The 24,594-nt window shown below is 41.1% G+C and overlaps 1 protein-coding gene across 1 annotated transcript in view; it reads left to right on the top strand.

The window, feature by feature from the left end:
- galnt2 (UDP-N-acetyl-alpha-D-galactosamine:polypeptide N-acetylgalactosaminyltransferase 2) overlaps positions 1-19,751 on the top strand; it is a 41,225-nt gene extending 21,474 nt beyond the window's left edge. Inside the window, exons 4-16 of the mRNA XM_028990001.1 lie at positions 4,504-4,602; positions 4,694-4,761; positions 5,306-5,371; positions 5,781-5,902; positions 12,036-12,123; positions 13,835-13,922; positions 14,328-14,431; positions 14,712-14,838; positions 15,870-15,962; positions 16,055-16,138; positions 16,240-16,366; positions 16,785-16,904; positions 17,083-19,751. Of these exons, the coding sequence (XP_028845834.1) occupies positions 4,504-4,602; positions 4,694-4,761; positions 5,306-5,371; positions 5,781-5,902; positions 12,036-12,123; positions 13,835-13,922; positions 14,328-14,431; positions 14,712-14,838; positions 15,870-15,962; positions 16,055-16,138; positions 16,240-16,366; positions 16,785-16,904; positions 17,083-17,238 (1,342 nt within the window). The 3' untranslated portion in view covers positions 17,239-19,751. The remainder of the gene's footprint in view (positions 1-4,503; positions 4,603-4,693; positions 4,762-5,305; positions 5,372-5,780; positions 5,903-12,035; positions 12,124-13,834; positions 13,923-14,327; positions 14,432-14,711; positions 14,839-15,869; positions 15,963-16,054; positions 16,139-16,239; positions 16,367-16,784; positions 16,905-17,082) is intronic.
- Positions 19,752-24,594: the final 4,843 nt, after the last annotated feature.

The following is a 24,594-nucleotide window of genomic DNA, read 5'->3' as shown; positions in this document are numbered from 1 at the left end:
GAAACATATTCTTTACTGGATTGAGATCTTGAGACTGGCTAGGCCACTCCAGAACTTTGTAAGGCTTTTTATATAGCCACTCCTTCATTGCCCAGGTGGTGTGTTTGGGATCATTCTCTCACTGATTGAAAGGAGTATTTTGCTCAAAATCTCATGAAACATGGCCCTATTTATTCTTCACTTAATACAGATCAGTCATCCTGTCTCCTTTGCAGAAAAGCTGCCTCATTCTTCCCCCTCCAGTAGTGTTTGTGGAACCAGTTTGATGAACTTTCTGATTCAGTTTGCATGCTCTCACTGTGTTTGGGTGACTTCCTTCCGTCAGTTATCCAAAGGTGTGCACTCTAGGTAAATTGGTGATACTGAATTGTTCATAGGTCTGTGTAAGCAGGAGAGAGTGAATGATGCCTGCACATTTTCAGGCTTGTAGCTCTTTCTTTCTGTTGGTGACTGGAAAAGCTCAGATTTCAAGATGCTTATTCTCACCGCCTGGTGTTCCATGGTTAAGGAAGCGGCCCCATAATCAGAAGGTTGCTGGTTCGAATCCCAATCTGCCAAAACATCCAAACATGGATAGGACTTTTGTCCAATTCACCATATTTTAATACCAACCTTGCTCTGATTATTCTGACCTTTTATAGGACTGTTTTCTTGGACAAATAAACACCAACTCTGGTTCGTGGATTATATTATGTTCAGGAAATTCAAGTGTGAGGGTGTCAACTGCAGAGCCTGTTAAAACCCATTGAGACAAATTGTATGTGGTTTTGGGATAAATGAAAATGAAATGTTTAGAAAATGCTTAGTTGTAAAGAGCAGTATATAAGATTTAATTTGATTCAGTTAAGGGCCGTGTTGGAAGCCAAAAGATGTCTAGCATAGTCACTCAATATATTACAGACTACTACATTTTTATGCAGTGTTACACACGGTAATGTCACTTGTGCATGTTTTTGGCAGACAAACTCGTGGATAACAAACACCTATTGTTTCAGTGACCTGCATGAGCCTTCCTGTGGTTTTGATGCAGTTAAATCTTCGCTTCCCCAAGACCTCTTGCCTTTTGTTGGTTTGTTTTTCAGATAGTTGGCATTGTTACTGCTTGTAGCAGGCAATAGCTCTTCCAAGCTTTGCTGTTTAATGGCCAATGGACAGGAAGACTCTGGATGCCTCCCTCACCAACAGCCTCTCTTTATTTTGCACTCGTCAGCTCACTTGTTCCTTTGGTTTTACTTCTTATTATAAGAACATCATGATTTTGTGGAGATTCTGACTCTAGTATGTATTTGTAATGCCACCCAGTTTACAGGGCAGTGGTCACCTAGCAGGTAATGAAACGGACTCATAATCAGAATGTTGCTGGTTTAAATCCCATTTATGGAGTCTGGTGTATACAGTCCCTGACAAAAGTCTTCTTGCTTGTGTACACATTGACCTCAAGTGCTGCTGAAATATATTTCTAATCAAGATTTTTTTTTTACAAGAATGGCTAATTTTATTCCCAACAGCTTTTTAAATAATGTTTCAGTGCAAAGCAAAACTGTCAAAAATTATTCTACTATTCAAAGCTTTGTAAAGTTCATTGAGTCAATTTTTGCAAAGACATAAGCGTTGCCTTAACATATGAGCTTCACCTGTGACTAAAAATGGATCAGTTAGGTCTCAGGTGTGTATAAAAAGAACACCAGTACACTAGACCTTCACATCAACTGCAACTAGACCTCTGCAAACATGCCTAAGATTCACCCTGAGACTAAAGTGTTGATTAACAAGAGGCTGAAGACCAGATCCACTGATGATGTGGCAGACATCTTCAATGTGTCTCGGCATCAAGATTTCAAGAGACTGTAGACTGGTTTTTGACAAGCCCAGGTCAGACAGACCCCGCAAGACAACTGCTCGAGAGGACCGTTTTTTTGGCTCAAATCCAAGGCCAGCCCATTTTCCACTGCAGCAGAGCTCCACGAGACCTGGTCACCTGAAGTCCTTGTGTCAACCAGAATCAGTGCCCAATTATTGCAGGAGACCTACTGGAGCCCACATGGATCCGAGATTTACCCAGAAAACTGTGAAGTCTGGTGGTGGAAAAATCATGGTCTTGGGTTACATCCAGTATGGGGGTGTGCGAGAGATCTGTAGGGTGGAAGGCAACAGCAATAGTTTGAAATACCAAGAAATCTTGGCTACCTTTTATATTCCCAACCATAAAAAAGGCCAAATTCTGCAGCAGGATGGTGCTCAATCACATACTTCCATCGCAACATCAAAGTTCAAGGCAAAGAAGATCAAGATGCTCCAGGATTGGCCAGCCCAGTCACCAGACATGAACATCATTGAGCATGTGTGGGGTAGGATGAAAGAGGAAGCATGGAAGACGAAACCAAAGCATATTGATGGGAGGCATGCAAGACTGCTTTCTTTGCTATTCCTGATGACTTCATCAATAAATTGTATGAATCCTTGCCAAACCGCATGGATGCAGTCCTTCAAGCTCATAAAGTCATACAAGATATTAAATTTGGATCTCACAGCACCACTACTTAATTTGCTGTCATATTTTTGTATTTGCAGTAAATTTGTTCAATTTCTGTATAGGCGACAAAACTTTTGTCTTGCCAAAATTTGACTTTTCTGTCTTTATTAAATGATAAATCTTTTTTCAGTGAAACTAATCTATTTCAATGCATTAAACATCATTTGGTAGGTTTTAGCTTTTCATTTGAGCTATTTCTAACACCAATTGATTAATTAAGTCAAGTTAATAGCAGGTGTTTCTACAAAATAGTTGTCAGGGACTGTATAGCTGTGTAGCAGAGTAACTGTCTGTGACCAGGTTGACATCGGAACTGGACAATCAATGACATTTTAATTTTACATCATGTGCACAATGTGTTACATTGTTTACCCCAGCACCAGAGTGTGATGCTTTGGGCAGAGTTCTGCTGGGAAACCTTTGGTTGTGTGATTCTACCATCTACCTAAACACTGACCAAGTATGCCCCTTCATGGATCACAGTATTCCCAGAATCTGCCCTGCTGGTTCAAAAATGCTTAGCACTTGACAAGTAGTTTAGGCTGCTGACTGGGCCTGGGGTGTGCAGACTGAGATTTTTAACAATGAGCTGATTAGTGAAATCAGCCAGCTCAAGGAAATAGCTACTGTAAACACTGACATTTACACATCTTAAACTGAGCCATTAGACCGCTTCTCAAATGTCCTTCCATCCTGTGCACAAAGTGTAGGTCTCTGTCCATAAATATTTAAGCAATGACGAGAAGATCAGTTTCCTGGCTGTGTGTGATCACTAAGATCATCTAACTGGTGAATAGGCTAAGATGTTGAGATTAATGGGGATAAATCATATTCGGGGATTGCTCAGAGATCATATTTTGATTGTTTTATTTGTTTGTTTAATTGTTTTAAATACTGCTCATAGAACTTCACTTGTTCACAAATATTTTGCAGTGTTTAGCAGTGAAGTGATAGTCATTAAGATGCACAGCACACGGTGACTCAACAAAATGAGTCCTTTGCATTTAACCCATAACCTTAGTGAGGAATTGATGGAACTTCACATTTTGTTATATAAAATACATTTTTAGGATCACTATATATCAAATATAGTAAAAAAAAAAGGGCCAGTCAGAAATATTGTGAATGTGAACAATTGCTTTCAAAGCACACCTGCAGTAATAAATCAAGACTACACTGCTATCTCCAAGTGATTCACAGTGTCTAGAATTTACATTTACAGCATTTATCAGACTCTCTTATCCAGAGCATGCATTGTGCATTGAAAAGTATCTGTCCATGTTTGGAGGCAGTTGAGTGCAGAGTAGTCCAGTGTACAGATCCATCTCGCATCTCATCCACACAGCACTCACCCACCTGGACACTTGGAAGGGAAGTTGTTAAAATGCTTTTCATTAACTACAGTTCAGCATTTAACACTATAATCCCTTCCACACTCAACAGTGTCAGTCACATTTTTCAATTTAGCAAAATGTTGATTATTGATTTGAAAAATTTTAATCTAAAAAAACAATTTATTGTAATTTAAACAATTTATTGATTCCATTTAATGTAGTTTGCAATAGCAAAGAGTCTGCAAGGGCTGATTATAAAATTGAAATTTGACAACTTCAATGAAACTGAAAATCCTTCAGAGCCGTGACCATTTAGACCTTCTCTTTTTAGGTCTGTTTATTTCTTAATGAAAAGTATTTATTTATTTGTTCTGATTTAACAATAATTTGATCATAAGCTTGATTTATTTATGTGGAAGTAGCATTTGCTGTGGTCATTGCTGTCAGGTAGATTTGTTCCTTAAGTGTCCCTGAGGAGGAATCTCTCTATCCCCTTGATCTCTCGCCTTGCTAAATGGTGATTATTGTATCAGTAGTATCAACACACAGCAATCTTTGCAGTCTTTCACCCTTGGTGTAGACCAAAGCAGCTTTGCCTTAATGGATTAGCCCTTGCCTTGTGTGTGTTCTTTGCAGCTGCCGTCATAAACAGTGGAAATCGGATCTGCCTTCTTCTAGTGTGGTCATTACCTTCCACAATGAGGCTCGATCTGCCCTGCTGCGCACTGTGGTCAGGTGAGATGAACACAGGGCAACATCTGTCCTCCTGCATGGTTGGACATGACCATTAACTCTGTCTCCTCCTCAAACACCACCAATTCTCTAGTGTCCTAAAGAAGAGCCCTGCCCATCTGGTTAAAGAGATCATCCTGGTGGACGATTATAGTGACAACTGTAAGTAGACCCAACAGTCATGACATGCATGCTACTGATTCTGCATAACTGAATCACTAATTGAAAGTGGTGTGTTCATAATAATAGCAGTGTGGAGTTCAATGACTGAGGTCATTCATTCTTTGAAAAACAGGTGCCAATTATTGGCCTTATTTAAGGAAGGAAGGAAGGCAGTAAATGTTGTAAATGCTGGTTATAGTGCATTTCTCCTCTGAGGAAAATGGGCCGTTCCAGACATTGTTCAGAAAAACAGCGTACCTTGGTGGCACAAGCATCATGATATGGGAATGTTTCTCATACCTAAGGGGCAATATCAAAAATGCTGTGGGATGTAATCCAATCATCCAGGGCTGGAATACCTGTTCACAGGTGCCAGAAGTTGGTTGACACCATGCAACACAGATGTACAGCAGTTCTAAGAAACAGTGGTTATAAAACTAAATATTAGTTCAGTGATTAAAAATGTTCAGTTTGTACAGTAAATATTTGCATTTGTAAAGAAGAATGCAGACTGCAGTAGTAACTGGTTTCTTTCTTTTCACAGCTGAAGATGGAGCTTTATTAGGCAAAATAGAAAAAGTCAGAGTCCTTCGCAATGATCGTAGGGAAGGTGAGTAATAGAACAATATTAAACTGAGGTAAGACTGGGTAAAGTGCTCAAACAGTGGTGAACTTAAGGTAAAAAGCATGTTTTAATAAAAAGTAAAATTTTACAGCAGTTTATAGGTTGAAGTACATGCTGAGCAGAGGGCTGTATGTTGTAGGCTTTAGTCTGTTTTATTTCTTACCAATAAAGCTCTTTGTAGTTGTGCCAGATGACCTGGGCTTTGTTCTCCCTCAGAATTGCTTCCTCTGCACTTCTCTTCTTCGTTTTGAAGGCTGAAATGCGCAGCCCTCCTATATGACAGATGGGGCATTGGGTTTAGTCAGTGTTTAAACTTGATTTAATACATTTTACTGCGCTTTACTCACACAGCCTGTAAAAAGCTGTCTGTTGCTCTGCCTCTCGCCTCTCTCAGGTCTGATGCGCTCGCGGGTGCGTGGGGCAGATGCTGCCACCGCTGGAGTGCTCACATTCCTGGACAGTCACTGTGAGTGCAATGAACACTGGCTGGAGCCACTGCTAGAGCGCGTTGCTGAGGTCAGTCTCACACACACACACACACACACACACACACACACACACACACACACACACTGTTTTAGGATAATATACAAGTACTATAAAGTCTTACCAAAATTAATAAATGTATTTGGCTAGGTGGTAGCAGAGCTGATGATTGTTAATAATTGGAATGGTAATGGATCACCATACAGAGGTTTTTGTTCATAAAATGAATGAATTAGTCTAACCTTACATTTTTTTTTATTTTCTTTGCCATGGTTTTTCCTCCAAACACAATATTAGCAGTATTTCCAGAGTCTGTAGCACCTGCTGGTGTAGCTTCCTGGAGCATTGCTGACAGACACACACACAGACAGACTGTGTGTGTGTGTGTGTGTGTGTGTGTGTGTACTGTGGGTGTGTTAACTGCAAACAAAACCTTGGTGACTTGACACACATCCTGCCTGGCAGTAGCAGCAGCCCACACAGCGTAGACACACACTCAGCCTGCAGATATTCTATTCTCTTTGTTCCTCTGCTACCAGAGACCCTTTCCTGCTGTGTCTTTGATGAAACACCTGAAATGGGAATGGTAATCTCATGCTGCAGTACAGTGCCATCACTTTTGTCACAGTGCTTTTTTTATGGTTAATAATTTATTTTTTCATGTTTCATCCTTGCAAATTGTCTTTAGGTTTTCTTTAAATGCACCATAAGTTACACAAGACAACATCTGACAGACATGAGCATCACTCAAGTTCACACTTTCTATCCAGACACAGGCTGCAACTAGTTTGGAATTCTTCTCCCTGTAAATCTATAGCTTCCCAAAACTGAATTTGTACATTCTGTTCAGAAAATTATACAATGTTTTTATAGCAAATCTTCTTTGAGTCCCTCCCGAATGTCCGAGCTCTCACCCTATCTCTAAGGCTGCACCCGGCCACCCTATGGAGGAAGCTAATTTTGACCGCTTGTATCTGCTATCTCGTTTTTTCGGTCATTACCCAAAGCTCATGACCATAGGTGAGGATTGGGACATAGATTGGACTTAAATCGAGAGCCTTGCTTTTTGGCTCAGTTCCCTCTTCACCACGACAGATCAGTCCGCATCACTGAGATACCCCGAGATACTTACACAGAGGGTGGAAAATAAGTATTTGACACTTCAGCATTTTTATCAGTAAGGAGATTTCTAAGTGGGCTATTGACACAAAATTTCCACCAGATGTCGCCCTCAAGCCAAATATTGAATTCATATAAAGAAATCAGAATATTTAAGTATACAAGTTGAGTCATAATAAATAAAGTGAAATAATACAGGGAATAATTATTAAACACACTTTATTTAATACTTTATAGAAAAGCCTTTGTTGGTGCTTACAGCTTCTAGACGCCTCTTGTATGGAGAGTCCAGTCGTCTGCATTGCTCAGGAGTGATTCTGGCCCATTCTTCCACACAAACGGTCTTTAAATCTTGAAGGTTCCTTGGGCCTCTTTTATGAACTTCGATCTTCAGTTCTCTCCATAGATTTTCTATGGGATTTAGGTCAGGTGATTGACTGGGCCATTCAAGCTACTTGATTTTCTTTGTTTGAAACCACTTCATTGTTTCCTTGGCCCTCTTTTCATTTTCAGCTTTCTGGTAGATGGCAGCAGATTTTTATCCAGAATGTCCTGGTACATCTCTCCATTCATCCTGCCTTCAATTATATGAAGTCTGCCAGTACCCCTTGCTGAAAAGCATCCCCAAACCATGATGCTTCCACCCCCAAACTTAACTGTTGGTATGGTGTTCTTGGGGTGGTGTGCAGTGCCATTTCTTCTCCAAACATGGTGTGTAGAATGACAGCCAAAAAGTTCAATTTTGCTTTCATCTGACCATACTATAGTCTCCAGGTAATCCACAGGCTTCTCGAAATGCTGTTTCGCAAACGTTAACCGAGCCTCAATATGCTTTTTGTTCAGCAACGGAGTCTTGCGTGGTGAGCGTGCATGGATGCCATGGCGGTTCAGTGCATTGTTTATAGTTTTCTTTGAAACAACAGTACCTGCTGATTCAAGGTCTTCCTAAAGTTCTGCCCGAGTGGTTCTTGGCTCTTGGAGAACTCTCCTGATTATTCTTTGGACTCCTCAGAAAGGGATCTTATGTGGAGCACCTGATCGTGGCCGGTTTATGGTGAACTGATTCTCTTTCCACAGTTCTCACAGGAACATTCAGCATTCTGGAAATGCGCCTATAACCAGAATGCTTTACAACGAAAACGTTACTAAGATCTTGGGAGAGTTCTTTGTTTTTACCCATCATGAAGTCTTTCCTGTTTGCCTGCTGGGTAATGAGAAACCTTTATAGGCCATCAATTTGGACTAAAGCATCTGATACCAATTAGTACTGATAGGGGGTATGGTTTCTCTTGCAATACTGACAGATTTCAGGTGATCTCCTGGCTTTCTATGCCATTTTGCACCTTGTTATCTTCATGTGTTTAATACTTATTCCCTGTGTTATTTCACTTTATTTATTATGACTCAACTTGTATACTTAAATGTTCTGATTTGACAGCATGATTTTAAATGTTCTGATCTGGTGGAAATTGTGTCAATAGCCCAATAAACCATGTGCTGTGTTGCTGTGTATCACATGTGACAATCACTTCACTTTTGACTTAGGAATCCCCTTACTGAATAAAAATGGTGATGTCAAATACTTATTTTCCCCGCTGTAAACTCCTCCACTTGAGGCTCTCTCCCAACCCGGAGTTGGCAAGCCACCCTTTTCCGGTTGAGAACCATGGTCTCAGATTTGGAGGTGCGTATCCTCATCCCGGCCGCTTCACACTCTGCTGCGAACTTACCCAGCAAGAGCTGAAGGTCAGAGCCTGATGAAGCTAGGAGGACAACATAATCTGCAAAAAGCAGAGACGAGATTCTCCTGCCACCAAACTAGACAACCTCCACACCACGGTTGCGCCTAGAAATTCTGTCCATGTAGGTTATGAACAGAACCAGTGACAAAGGGCAGCCCTGGCAGAGTCCAACCCTCACCGCTCCTGGAGCGCCCCCCTAGGGTTCCCCTGGGAACATAGTCATAAGCCTTTTCCAAATCCACAAAACACATGCGGATTGGGTGGTAGTAACCAGGACTGATCTCATCCACCCCCGGGGCTCTGCCGCTCTGTAGTTGTTTGACTACCTCAGCAACTTCTGCTCCTGAGATTGGTCAGTCCATACCCAGGCATCCCAGCTCTAGTTCCTCTTTGGAATGCGCGTTGGTGGGATTGAGCTGCTCCTCAAAGTATAGCTCCAGTCGATGTGACTGTAACTTTAAACAGTGTGAGCAAGTTGCTGCCTTCCTCTCCTGATGCATGGCCGATTTTGCCTCGGCGACTGCCACTGCTGCACCCTGCTTGGCCGTCCAGTACCCGTCTGCTGCTTCTGGAGACCCACAGACCAGCCATGCCCTGTAGGTCTCCTTCAGTCTGACTGCTCCCCTAACCTCTGGTGTCCATTAGCGTGTACGGGGGTTACCGCCATGACTGGCACCGGCCACCTTGCGACCACAGCTAGCAACAGCCGCCTCAGCAATTGCAGAGCGGAACAAGATCCATTCTTTACTTTACTTCATTTAGCAGACGCTTTTATCCAAAGCGACTTACAAGAGGAAGACACCAGCAATTCTCGTTAGATTTCTATAGAATATTGAGTTTACAAACTAAGAGCCCTGATAAGGCTCAACTTGTCAGCGAAGAGCATGCTCAGAGATTAAGTGCTACATTTTTACATTTACAGCATTTATCAGACGCCCTTATCCAGAGCGACTTACAATCAGTATTTACAGGGACAGTCCCCCTGGAGCAACTTAAGGTTAAGTGTCTTGCTCAGGGACACAATGGTAGTAAGTGGGATTTGAACCCGGGTCTTCTGGTTCACAGCCGAGTGTCTTACCCACTAGGCTACTACCACCTGGCTAGACGAAGAAAAAATTATAATGTATATATACATTTTTGTATTCGAACTCAATGTCAAATGTCAAAGCTCTGCTGGAGGTGGGAATTGAAGACCAACTTGACAGGTTCTTTGTGAAGCAAAGCACAGCACACAATGAAATGTCCTCTGCTTTTAACCTATCACCCTTAGTGAGCAGTGGGTAGCCATGAAATGCACCTGGGGAGGAGTCTCCTTACCGGTTTAGCCACCACTGTTTGCGCAAATCGTAAGCATAGATAAAACTGGGTGTAATCCAGGATTGTGATTTTAAAATGGATAATCATATAAATTCTGTAGTTTTTATAATCGGAGACTTTCAGATGAAATTAAGCCATTTTACATTTTAATGGTTTTGAGAAGGCCATACTTTTATTACATCACAACTTGACTACTACAGTGCTCTATACTTTGGTCTCCCACAGTCACTGTGTTCTTTTGGTCCAGAATGCTGCAGTGCACTTGCTGACTGGTACTAAAAATAGACAACACGGTTCTTGCATCACTGCACTGGTTGCCAGTTTGTTTTAGAATTCAGTTTAAAATTTTATTGATTGTTTTTAAGGCCCCAAATGGACAGGCCGCACCCTACATAACAGATCTTGTTTATTTTCAGCAAACTCCTAGATCCTTAAGATCAAGCGGCAATGCCCTCCTCCACATCCCTTGATTTCGCCTTAAGCAGAAAAGTGACAGAGCCTTTGCATTTGCTGCACCCCACCTGTGGAACCAGCTACCACTTGACATGAAATTTCCCCCTTCAACCTCTGCTTTTAAATCCAGGCTTAAAACTCATCTGTGCTCTTTAGCTTTCCCAGTCTTTTAAAGTTTTCCCTCACTGTGTTTTTGTATTGTTGCCCTCCCTAAAGAGCTATTACATATTTAGTTGTTTTCTTCCCATTCATATTTATTTATTTATTCATATTTCTTAGCTTCTACTGTCCTTGTATTTTACTTTGTTGTTCTTATTTATTTTTTCTATGTCCATTTATGGCTTTACTGCACTTTGGTAGAGTGGAACTGCTGTTAAAGTGCTCTAGAAATAAAGTTGACTTGACCGGAAACTAAATCAGATGTAGGTTTTTTGGGGGGGATTTTTTTAGATGAGGATTCACGCAGTCATCAAATTTGACACTATCACATCTCCCAGATATGAGGTTTTAGTTTAAATTAGTCATGACTAGGTTATCTGAGTCATAACACATTTCTGTTTACATTTCAAATGAGACAATAAGGATGTTTTTACTGCACAAGACATTAAATTGGTTTTCATAGTAAAACTTACAACCTCTCACCCGGAGCAACTCCAGCTCTGTACATAAAAGTCAATAGATGCAGTACAGGGAGTGCAGAATTATTAGGCAAGTTGAATTTTTGAGGAATAATTTTATTATTGAACAACAACAATGTTCTCAATGAACCCAAAAAACTCATTAATATCAAAGTAGTTTTTATTTTTAGCTATTTTAGGGGGATATCTGTGTGTGCAGGTGACATTACTGTGCATAATTATTAGGCAACAAAAACAAATATATACCCATTTCAATTATTTATTTTTACCAGTGAAACCAATCTAACATTTCCACATTCACAAATATACATTTCTGACATTCAAAAACAAAACAAAAACAAATCAGCGACCAATATAGCCACCTTTCTTTGCAAAGGACACTCAAAAGCCTGCCATCCATGGATTCTGTCAGTGTTTTGATCTGTTCACCATCAACATTGCGTGCAGCAGCAACCACAGCCTCCCAGACACTGTTCAGAGAGGTGTACTGTTTTCCCTCCTTGTAAATCTCACATTTGATGATGGACCACAGGTTCTCAATGGGGTTCAGATCAGGTGAACAAGGAGGCCATGTCATTAGTTTTTTTTTTCTTTTATACCCTTTCTTGCCAGCCATGCTGTGGAGTACTTGGACGCGTGTGATGGAGCATTGTCCTGCATGAAAATCATGTTTTTCTTGAAGGATGCAGACTTCTTCCTGTACCACTGCTTGAAAACAATCTCATGGCTTTTGAGCCTATACAGCTTGGAGTAAGACAACATGCATGAAGAGGATGATGTGGACAAAATACTCATTTGCCTAATAATTCTGCACTCCCTGTATAGTAGATTGTGAATGAGTCTCAACCTTCTTCAAATTTGCCGTTTTGACACATGGTCTGTTTGCTGTTACAGGACAAGAAAAGAGTTGTATCTCCAATCATTGACGTGATCAACATGGACAACTTCCAGTATGTGGGTGCCTCGGCAGATCTCAAAGGAGGTAGGTGCTGCTGCCCTCTGTCTGTCTTGCCTGTGGTCTTCCAGCTTCTGTCCCCGGGTTCAGGTGATATGTACATGTAGATGTGTGGAGAAATCTTCTGACGCGGCTCAGCTTGTGTCTATTGACATAGCCTTGGGTAGCATGTCCTTGTCAGTTATGTTGACTGACTAGAACCCCACCGGCGATAGGTGCTTATGAGGAAAATTAATTTGCACAGGTCAACATAAAACGTTGGTCAGAATGTATTATTACAAATATAATGGTAATTATGATTATATGATTAACAATCTTTTGCAGATCATTTACATTTACAATAATGGCATTTATCAGACACCCTTATCCAGAGAGATTTACAATCAGTAGTTTCAGGGGACAGTCCGCCTGGAGCAACTTAACCGTAAGTGTCTTGCTCAGGGACACAATGGTAGTATGCAGGATTTGAACCTGGGTCTTCTGGTTCATAGGAGTGTGTTACCCACTAGGCTACTACCACCCCTATCAGGTCTGAGTGAACCAAATGAAGGATTACAATAATTTTAATGCCATCTTATAGCACTTCAGTAATTCACTCTGTATGAGAGCATCTGTAAAATACTGTAAATATTATCTACATGGAGTTATTGGAGAAAAAAGGTCAAATGTGGCAGTAGTTAGGTCTAAAAAAGGTCTATAATTATTACAATTAAACTTGCATATTTTGCTAGTAAAAGATCAGGCAATTAATGTAATTAATGCACCAGTCCAACATGCTTGTAATTAATTACCTGCAAATTAAGAAGACACAGTTCCGTAGTTGATGTGGAGACATACTACACTGAATTAGAAGTTTTTGGATGAGTTATTGTTCACACATAAGCACAAAATAGATTTCGACGTCTCCATCTGAGAACACTACAAAATGTAGTAGATGAACACAGATGAACCAACCAATGATTTTTCTAAACATGGTTGTTAAAGCAAATGAAACATCAGCAGAGGACCGCATGTTCCTTCAAGTAATTATACTGGCGGAAAGCACCGGCAATAACAATCTCATGAATCCATAATAGACTATTGTAGTCATAATGGATTAGAAATTAGGGAAGTAATTGAAATTTTATGATTGGGTTTATATAGAATGGTTTGTGTAGAATGGTTGCTGTAATTTGATATTATTGATTTGCAGAAATAGTTGATACTGAGAAACCAAATTTTGCTCAGCAATATTTATAATACAATCTACAATAAAAAAAATAACGTGAAGTGATTGTCACTTGTAACGCACAGCACACGGTGCACACTTGTCCTATGCATTTAACCCATCACACTTAAACAGTGGTCAGCTATGACAGGCGCCCGGGCAGCAGTGTGCTTTTGTATCTGAAGTCTTTGAAATTCAGCCTTGGTGCAGAATTACAGCCATTTTTTGCCAGTCACACAAATGAGATTTCCCCAGGATGCACCATTTCAGTGTCTGTAACTTTAAAAGCTAATGAGGAGGAGAGGACAAATTGCAGATCAGACCATCTGACCTTGCCTCTCTCTGAATGGCGAAGCAGAAAAGCCTATCGCCACTGCAGGACCATAGATAGGTGTGGGGAACTCATATTAATGTTAAATAATCTCATTAAGTCAAATTTTCATGTCAAGGGACCTTTAAAGAACTGGCTGATGGCTCATTGGAGTGAGACTTTGAGCTGAATTTAGAGGGCATTTTCACTTCTTTTTGCAGGTTTTGACTGGAACCTGGTCTTCAAGTGGGACTACATGACCCTGGAGCAGCGCAGGGCCCGCCAGGGAAACCCCATAGCACCAATCAAGTAATTGTTCCTGCCTCATGCCCTAGAAACCACACTAGAGCTCTGCTTGACCAGTAAGGTCAGCGTCATATATCTGGGCCAGCAGCCTCAACAGCCTACAGCTATGTCCACACTGCAGACCGAAATGCTCAGTTCTGCTCTGCATTTCTGTCTTTATCTAGTTAAAGCATCTAGGAACTTTTGGGCCCTGTATTTACAAAGTGCCCTTCAGTTCCTGTGCTGCTTTGGGAGAATGTTAGTTGTGATTTCCCAGCATGACCTTCAATCTGACTGTTCTGTGTCTGCATCATGGGAAAAGGGGTGGGAGCTCAATCTTATGATGCAGTGGTATTGTAAAAAGGATTTATTCAGTTCGACTAGTTCCTACCTGGCACGAATCCTCCTGTCTACTGTTTAATTTACCAGGACACCCATGATCGCTGGTGGTCTTTTTGTCATGGATAAAAACTACTTTGAAGAGTTGGGGAAGTATGACATGATGATGGACGTGTGGGGTGGCGAAAACCTTGGTAAGACTTTTTGATTCCTTATGCGACTTAATTGATAAAGGGTCATCAGAAATAAAAAGCAGACAAGCATGATGCTGCAGACAGGACCAGACTGGAGGTTTTTAGTAATGATGTAGATATTAATAAGCAGCGTCTACATATATTTGGATTTTTATTTTGATGTTAGTTTGGTGTGTTTTAGTTCAAGGGAGAAAGTACTGACTAATTCTTTGGAAGGAGTTTTATTTTAGTTTTGTGGTGTCTTGTATGCTATTGTATACTGGTTGTCTATGTTTGGCAGAGATCTCATTCCGCGTTTGGCAGTGTGGGGGTAGCTTGGAGATCATTCCCTGCAGCCGTGTTGGCCACGTCTTTCGTAAGCAGCATCCTTACACCTTCCCAGGAGGCAGTGGGACTGTGTTTGCCAGGTAACCCTGTGCTTCTGCACTTTCTTTGAGTTGTTCTTAGCAACAATGCCAAGCTGATAAAAGTCCAGTTTTGTATATACATTTACATCTACAGCATTTGGCAGATGCTGTTATCCCAGAGTCACTCATTTGAATCACTGGAACCCAACCTGTAAATACTAATAACTTAACATCTCAGAGCCCAACATTTTTTTTTCTTTTCAAATAAATATTCATAAGAGGCATTTTTTTTAAAGATTGCTTTTGAAGATTAGTTAATACAGTTAACATACAGATTAGATGACTGTTGGCTAGGTTACACCCACCCCCAAATTTTAAGCTTTTTGGTCCACTGAGGTGGAATCTGGAATACGGTCTATATGAAAATTGGTGAACTATGTCTTGGTATAGGGAGACCTCTACTGGTCCTAAATGAGAAAAGACTATAAGAATTAAATCTGCAAAAACTAGAACATCGTGGACGAACTATTTGTAAGCAAAACTTCCTATGTCCAATATTTAATGCTAATAAAGCGATGTATGTATCTGAAACATTTTGAATATTGCCACTAATCAATCAATAAAAGGATTACTATTCAGAAATGACAAACTTCTAATGACATCTACATTCATACAGTCAGTGCTTGGCTATGGGTGAAGGTTTGCCATTTTACATTTACATTATTACAAGACATTTTTCACTATCAAATTTATGATCACTGCATGACAAAGGTGGTAATAGCCTAGTGGGTAACACACTCGCCTATGAACCAGAAGACCCGGGTTCGAATCCCACTTACTACCATTGTGTCCCTGAGCAAGACACTTAACCCTAAATTGCTCCAGGGAGACTGTCCCTGTAATACTGATTGTAAGTCGCTCTGGATAAGGGCGTCTGATAAATGCTGTAAATGTAAATGTAAATGACAAGGTAACAAACCTTGGGACAATATGGTAAATGGAGATGTGGAGATGCATGTTTTCCGATTACCTTAGTATCATTATTTATTGATATGGTTAATAGCTTTTTAATGAACCCTTGCATGTTTTAGAAACACCAGGCGAGCTGCAGAGGTGTGGATGGACGAGTTTAAGAACTTTTACTATGCAGCAGTGCCATCAGCACGAAATGTGCCATATGGGAAGTAGGTATCTTTTCCTGTCAGACCAGTATCATGTAGTTTCTTTCCAACATGATAATGAATCACTTTCTATTGACACACTTATTCTGCTGAAGCATTCAGAGCCGACTGGAAATGAAAAAACGTCTTGGCTGTAAGCCATTCAAGTGGTACCTGGAGAACGTCTACCCTGAGTTACGGTGAGACTTTTCACATGAGAACTGGGTCATCAAAATAGTGTTTGAGGTTTTTATAAATGTATTTAGTTTATTTATTTATTTGTTTATTTTTTACTTACCAGGGTCCCAGACCACCAGGACATTGCATTTGGTGCCCTGCAGCAAGGGAGCAACTGTCTGGACACCCTTGGCCATTTTGCTGATGGCGTGGTGGGCATCTACGAGTGTCACAATGCGGGTGGCAATCAGGTATCAATTCGAGCACAGGTATTGACCTATTCTTTTCAGCTTCCCTGGCACATTCTTGGTGACCTGCACAGGTGCATGATGGGATTGGTTTGTCTGAAACTGACTGCACTGGATTAAAAGGTCACTACAATGTTCACTAGAGATTATGTTGTGTCCTCTGGTCTTTTAAGGGTTTTACCTATTACCCATTTATCACAATTCAATTATGATTAGATTATTTTTAAAAATGAACTGTTTCAGTCTATAGCCCAAGAATTACACTGTCTGTGTGTATCTGATTATGTGGATACAAGGCATCTCCTCTCGTCAGATAAAAATCTATATGTTTCTCCTGCCTATTCAATCCATGTCAATATTACTCCAAGTCCTCAAATAGATATTGAAATAAAAGAATGTTGAGATTTTTCTCTGTCTTCAGGAATGGGCCTTAACTAAGGACAAGTCAGTGAAGCACATGGATCTGTGCCTGACAGTGGTGGACCGGTCGGCAGGATCGCAAATCAAACTACAAGGCTGCAGGGAAAATGACAGTCGGCAGGTACGCAAGATGAGTCCTAAGGCATGTGACCATGTCCAATCAATGGGGGGGTCCCAGTAAAATTTCTCATGCTGCTGGAACAGATTTTTGTCTTTCATTCTTTTGTTTTTAATTAGTCATAATAAAGTTAATTTATATATTTTACTCAGCCACATTAAAATTCCATTTCTTTTTGCAGAAATGGGAGCAGATCGAAAACAACACAAAGCTGCGGCACGTGGGCAATAATTTGTGTCTGGACAGCCGGTCGGCACGAAGTGGTGGTCTGACCGTGGAGGTGTGCAGCCCCTCCCTCACACAGCAGTGGAAGTTCACCCTGAACCTGCAGCCATAACCATGGCAGCCCTATCGGCCCTTTCTGTCTTTCTCCATCATCTCCCTTTCGAAATCTCTCTCTCTATCTTGCTATCTCTCGGACCCCAAGCTGAGCCCCGTTTAGGGCGGACACAGACACCATGCACCTGGGCATAGGCCCGGGAGCATCAGCGCACCCATGGGACACACGTCACGGGGGATATGTCACAGGGGACATGACACGAGCAACAGAGTGGAGGAAGTGGTGTGCACTGAAGAACTCCATCCAACAATATACCTCAGTGTTTTTGCCTTGGTCCAGCTCTTGGAAAGTGAATCTATTTTTTTTCTCATTATGATTCTATTAACTCTAAATGAAATGTAATAATCCTTAATGTACCCTTTTTTTTTTTTTTTTTTTTTTTTGGTACTTGATATTTCTCATTTTCAGTATTTTTTTTTTTTCTTTTTAAGTAACCAACATTTTTGAATGTATCTCCATTCAGACTCTTCCACACATTGATGGCCAGGTTTTTGGGATGAAGGTGTTTTCACCATTCTCACCATCCTTGACCACAAGTTTGGGCAGACTTGCTGTTCTTCTTGGCTTTTGAATAGGAAGAAAGAAAAACTGTCGTTTTTCTACCATTTTTACGTCAGGTTCCTGCCTTTCATGTTGGACTGTGGTGCAAGGAGAGACCAGAAGGACTTAATAAGATCTGGGCCAAGCAACTGTCCAGGGTGGAGCTCTTCTTAGTGGTGGAGCACTGGCTGCTGCCACCATTTCAGAATTCTTCAGTTTTATGTGTGAAACATCACCTGTCATTGTCACTTTATGTAATTTTGTCATAAATGCATTTAACTGATGCTTCAGTAGACAAACTGAGATTTCATTGTCTTATCTTGTTACTTTTTCACTTGGGTCTGAAAAAAGTTCTGTCTGCTTCCCTTGGTTCTTGCATTTTGTGCTTTTTTCACAGAAGCGCTTGGCGGGACTTCACGGGACATTCAGGTGCTTGTTTTAGGAGGTTGAAGAAAATGTATGTCTTAACACCCCCCCCCCCCCTCTCTACTGTATAATTTGCAGGGATTTGTGCCGCTGGTTATAAGGAACACCCTACTTTTTGCTCTTTAAGTTTACTGGCTTTTCACAATATCTAGTATACTGTAGAGTTTTTTTTAATTTTTTTTTTAATTCTTTTTTTTTTTTTTTATAAATGACTCTTAAAGGAGTGTGGTGATCTTCGCTCGTATGCACTCCACGGGACTCAGAAGGGAGAAAAGCAATAAGACAACCTCTTTGTCTGGGACATGAGCTGTCGTTCTCACCAGTGATGCGAAGCAACTGCTATTAGACATGCCTTTTAAGGAGGAAGCGATAGAAGAGAAAACATATTTGTTATTTTTGAGTGTATGTTGTTTTGGGGGTTGTATATGCCTACATTTATGATTATTAATTTATTGTAGAATAATGAATCAGTTGACACTGATTTGCCCATCTTCCCGGTCATTCATCCTGATTCAGCTGATTCTATATACTGCCATTTGGAATCATAAGGGAGTGAGAGTGGTTTAATTACAGCAAATCATGAAATGTATGTATATAGAGAGATTGGATATGCAGTATCTGCACTAGGACATTTTAGGGATGAGTCTCCAATCTAGATGATTGTTGGTTGGTCACCCGAGGGACATCCTGGCTATAGGCCCAGGCATAAATAAATAAATGGAAAACCAACTGGTAGTTTTCCGCTGACTGAACCACCTTCAAAAAAAGATGAACAGATTATCTGTGATCATACTCTACAGAACCAGTGATCATTTTTAAATCCATTTTTGTAAGCCTATTTCAAGGTAATACATGAAACATGTCTACTCATGTGAAGGGTTGAGTACAATAGTAAAGCTCATCTAATGAATGGCCATTCATTTATTTTATTTTTTGATCAAATGTTTACATAGCCCAGTGTGCCAAAGTTTTACTTAATTTTTGGTTTACTTAATAGGGTACATTTGCCCTCAAGATCAAGAGAACAATTTTCTGTGTTCCCAATGGACACAATGACATTTACTTTAACCATTGACTCTTTTGATGTATGTGAGAATATGAGAATATGTGGTGTGAGAATATTTCACCACATTGGGAAGCCTAAGCCGGATAAGCAGCCCTGCATCATGGTGCAGTGCTACCACATGTGTAGGTGTTTCTGACCCTGACTGAGTGCCTCAAATGGTATGATCTGAAGTCAATGGAGCCACATTTTAAACACTCAATGATTTTAACAATCAGGTTTTTACATTTGCTTGAAAACACAGGAACGAAGAGAAGTTTTTTTTGTCTTCTTTTTTGTCTGTATGGGTGTTACCAAATGTTAAAAATGTATATGTGTGTATATACAATGCGTATGTCCATGCATGTACATATATACACACAAACTTTCAGTCTAGTTAATGGTCTTCTGTACATAGCTTGTAACTGTTCATTGTTTTATAGATATGGCAAAATTACTTTGAGAAAAAATTAACTTAAATAAATACCTTTATATACAGTTATTTGTGACCTGTTTTTGACTGGTAGCATGGCGAGCAACAGCTCCAGCATCCTCTGTTGACCTGTTAGCCCAGTAGGCAAGATGGTGTACATCAAAGGTGGGAGGGATGAAGGACATGATATGACTCCGGACCAATCTCTCAAAGCACTTCTTAGCACTGGAGTGAGCGCTACTGGCCGATAGTCATTCAGGCAGGTTATGAATGATTTTTTTTTTTGGTAGCTGTACTATGGTGGAGGATTTCAGACATGGTGGGACAGAGGCCCGGAACAGTGAAAGGTTGAAGATCTTTGCGAAGACTCCGGCCAGCTGCTCTGCACATTTCGGAACATCCCAGACATAATAATATGATAAACTTTCCGAATTAGAGCTGTAAAGGCATTAAATACTTGGAACACATATTTGAAATAAAAGACAATAAGTTAGTGATATTGTGAGAGACTTAGTTGATGTCATACATGTTTGTTTCACTTCAGACATTTTTGGGACAGTGAGGCAATTGTATTGGGGTAATAGCCATACCCCATTTTGTGTTTTCCATGCAATGGAAATTGTGTACAATTGTGCCTTATATTGGGGACAATACCAAGAGACAACCTTTCAAAATGTGGCATCGATTTCAACTTTCTGTGGGTATATAAAGCTGGTATTGTCAGTAAGTCATTCCAAGATCATCATTCACTTGGTGTGTCTCAAAATGTCATCAGCAGGCTTGCACAGAAATGATGGTTGTCAGTGTTTCTGGAGAAGGCGAGGTGAGCTGAGGTCAACATGGTCCCCAGGGTTTGCTTTGGTGGAGGAGGTGCAACAGTCTGGGCAGGCATCACCAGTCAGCGCAAATGAGGTTATTGTACATTGCTCAGTCACTGCATGTTTTTACTTCAGAGACATCATAGAACGCATCATCATACCCCAATTCTACCAGCATACCCCCAACTTTCTGTTCATGGATGATAGATAATGCTCCAGATAATGCAGAATTGTCACAGCTTGACTTCAGGAAGTTGGAGTGCCTCAAATGGTATGGGCATAAATGTCCCCTAACCTGAACCCCATAGAGCACATCTGGGACCAGTTGAAGCAGAGACTGAATGATCGTACCCCACCCCCCAGTGACCAGGCAGAACTGCGTGTAGTCATTGCAGCAAGTGGTCCGAACACCCGCTACTGAAATTGTAAATTTTCAAATTCCAATTTTATTTGTCACGTAAGCAATTTTGTCACGTACTCATTATTGCAAGTATTCAAGTGAAACCAACATGCAAATATTGCAAACATAACCAAATATTACAAATGTATGTTTTTAAATATAAAATATATGTGTAACGAATTAGCTCAAGAGGAAATATCTGGAATTAATTATAACTGGTTATAATTAATAATAAACATTTAGACTAGATTTGGGGATAAACTGTAGCAGAATTAATGTTACAATTACTTGATCTGTCCGTCCACGGAGCAGATAATATAATTATCTATCAATTCTGGGAACGATTATCCCCCCCCCCCTTTCTCCAGGAAAGGTAGCTTTCCCACTCTGCGTGCTAGCAGTAACTTAGCATGTAGCTTAAAAGGTCAACGTTCAGTGACTCAGCTGTGAGCAGCACACAGAAACAAACGATTGTGAATTTAAAGAATTTAATAAACACGGCTATTGCTAACATACAACAATTAGACAAACATATACATACAGGGTAAAGAAAAGTGATGAAAAGAGAATGGCAGTATTACACATCAATTTACCACAGCCTAATGAGAATCGCCAGAGAATTCTTAAGTTCACCTTAAAAAGGGGTTTAAACGTGCATCTAAATAGTTACTTGCATTGGTCCTTATTTCATGCAAAAGAGTCCTGATGCGGTAGGGTCACGATCTTCGATCCTTAGGCCTGGCGCTGGAGGTCCTCCTTGAAGGTAAACTTTCCAAAGAGTCAAAGTGTTGAAAGAGGTGTCTCGGAAGGAAGAAGAGAAGTTCTGAGCATTCGTGCCTGTGTGACGCTCTTTTTGATGCTTTCTGGCACGCCCATCATGTGGCCTGAATAGCCAATCACAAGTGTGACATTTTGGCGGGAGAAGTTCCCTTTGTCTGGGTTTACGACTGACCGGAATTTTTATGGCTGGCCCAGAGAGAAACTGTAGTTCGTTGCAGTTACAATTTCTACCTTATAGAAATTGTATGATGTATTTTGTGATCACATGGTATGCATCACTGTTCCAGTAGTAAAGAGAAGTTCCTTCTGACACCAAGAAAGGGACCTTTAGGAAGTAGGAAAGTGGAAATACACTTATACACTTAATTATAGGTAATTAGAGTTTACCTAATGTAAAATAGAAAGTTGTAACTAGTATAATTCATACAAGGGAACGTACACACAACGCGTGCATATACGGGATCCACTTATAATCACATATTCCTAGCACAAGATACAGACAATGCGTTTAAGTGTGTGCGTGATTGTGTATTGCAAAGGTGGGGCCAGGCAGGAGGTCTTTATGGAATGCTTTGAAGCTTGGAACCCCCATGAGCAGTTTGCAGACCCAGCCTGTTTTGCATCTTGTTTGTGACAGTGGGGGAAGACGGGACGATCAGGCTGAGGGTCCAGGTTTGTAATTTGTATGTAAATGTCAAAGGTTAAAAGGTTCTTTGAAGATCAACCATCTGTGATCCTACGCAGACGCTACATTTGTGACAGTGGGGGAAGACGGGACGATCAGGTTGAGGGTCCAGGTTTGTAATTGGTATGTAAATGTCAAAGGTTAAAAGGTTCTTTGAAGATCAACCATCTGTGATCCTACGCAGACGCTACATATGTAACAGGTAGAGTGAAGGTGTGCAAAATTTCTGCAAAATTCTGGGGGGATTGAGTCCGGAAGTGATTGAAAGTGCTGGAGTGTATTAGAGTTCTGTCCTATGAAGTGTTGTGGTTGTTGAGAGCTCGTATAGCCTGCGGGAAGATGCTCCTCCTCATTTTCTCTGTTGGCCTTCAGGGAGCGGAAGCGCTTCCCTGATCGCAGCAGAGAGAAGAGTCCATTGTTGGGGTGGGTGAGGTCCTTCACTATCTTCCTGGCCCTGGTACAGCACCGTTTGCTGTAGATAGATTGAAGGTCAGGGAGCTTGGTACGGATGATTCGTTCGGCTGATCGAACCACCCTCATTAGGGCTCGCCTGTCCTGCATGGTGCTTAACCCGAACCAGGTTGAGAGGTTTCCCGTCAGGATGCTCTCTATGGTGCAGGAGTAGAAGTTACTGAGCACCTTGGAGGGCAGTCTAAAGTCTCTCAGGCGTCTAGAGACGCTGATGGGCCTTTTTCACCATGATGTTGATGTGACAGGACCATGACAGGTCCTGCGTGATGTCGGAAGCTGTCCACTCTCTCCACTGGGCTTCTGTTAATGACAGGGGTCTGATAGTGGACTTTAGTACCATGCAGGAGAGGAACTATCAACTCCGTTATCTTGCTGACGTTCATGTGGAGATTGTTCCTCTACCACCAATTCTCCAGATTTCCAACTCCTCCAGGTAGTCTGTCTTGTCGTTGTCCGAGATCAGGCCCACCGCGATGGTGTCATCAGCAAACTAAATGATGGTGGTGGAGTTTGTAGTGGCTGCACAGTAATGAGAGTACAGCAGGAGGCTCAAAACACAGCACTGGGGGGCTCCAGTGTTGAGAGTGATGGTGGCTGAGACATGAGACAGGCCCTACAGTTGACACCCCCCACACTTGACCCTTCTGCGTACAAGGAAAAACTCCACACAAAAAAAACTCTAGGAGAGAGAAATAAAAGAAAGGAAGAAATGTTGGGAAGGAGTGATACAGAGAGGGAAAGTGAGCCTGCAAAGTGGTGTCAGTGCAGGGTTTGTGATTGTCCAATAAGAGAAAACGGCCTACAGTTGTAGAGGTGTAAGTTGTAAGTCCAAAATGTAGTCCAAAATGGTGTACGTTACGTGTCCATTATGATGCTATTGGTCCATCTGAAAATCCCTGAAGCTTTAGTTGTTATGGTGGTGGTGGCTGTGGTGACCCTCTGGTTCATTTCATGCTAAGCTAAGCAAGAAAGCTCTGCAGAGGGTGGTGAAAAAAGCTCAGAGGATCAAAGACACACCACTCCCAGAAATAACGGACATTTACAGCATACGCTGTCTCAGGAAAATGAAGAGAATCCTGAAGGACCCCAGCCATCCTGCATTGTCACTTTTCACTTTCATGCCATCAGGCAAGAGACTCAGGACAATTCACACATGCAGAACACGATTCAGGAACAGTTTCTACCCCAGTGCCATCAGGTTATTTAACACATAGTAACTGTGGCTCTCTATGAGAAATAAATCTATGTCTTCTATGTATCATGTTCTATATTCTGTGTATGTTGGAGGGATTTTCAAGTAAGAATTTCATTGTGCTCTGTACGCTGTACTTTGTACATATGACAATAAACTTCAACCGCAACCTCAAGTCCTCATTTAGCAGTTTCCAGGAACCAGGATTTATCTGCTGGTCGCTTCACTGGAGTCTGCCAGTAGTCTGTGCGCTTGATTCAGTGTCTCAGAGAAAACAAACAGAAGCAGCGGCAGATGGTGGCACTGTATGACAGATACTGAAATCTGTGGTTATAGTGGTATATTGGTGCTACAGTGACCCGGCACCCTAACTAGGTGAATTTAACACTGTCTGTGCTTAACAAGGTGACTGATAAAGTGGACTTAATAATTGACAGAAGGCCAGAGAAAACAGATTTGTTTTCAGTTTAGATTTAAACACTGAGACTGTGTCTGAGTCCCGGACACTGACCGGCAAGCCGTTCCACAACTCCGAAGCTCTATATGAGAAGGATCTGCTCCCAGCT

This window comes from Denticeps clupeoides, chromosome 8 (genome assembly GCF_900700375.1).
Source record: "Denticeps clupeoides chromosome 8, fDenClu1.1, whole genome shotgun sequence".
Classification (NCBI taxonomy): domain Eukaryota; kingdom Metazoa; phylum Chordata; class Actinopteri; order Clupeiformes; family Denticipitidae; genus Denticeps; species Denticeps clupeoides.
The sequence above is the reverse complement of the archived record's forward strand: the minus strand, read 5'-3'. Positions and strand labels throughout refer to the sequence as shown.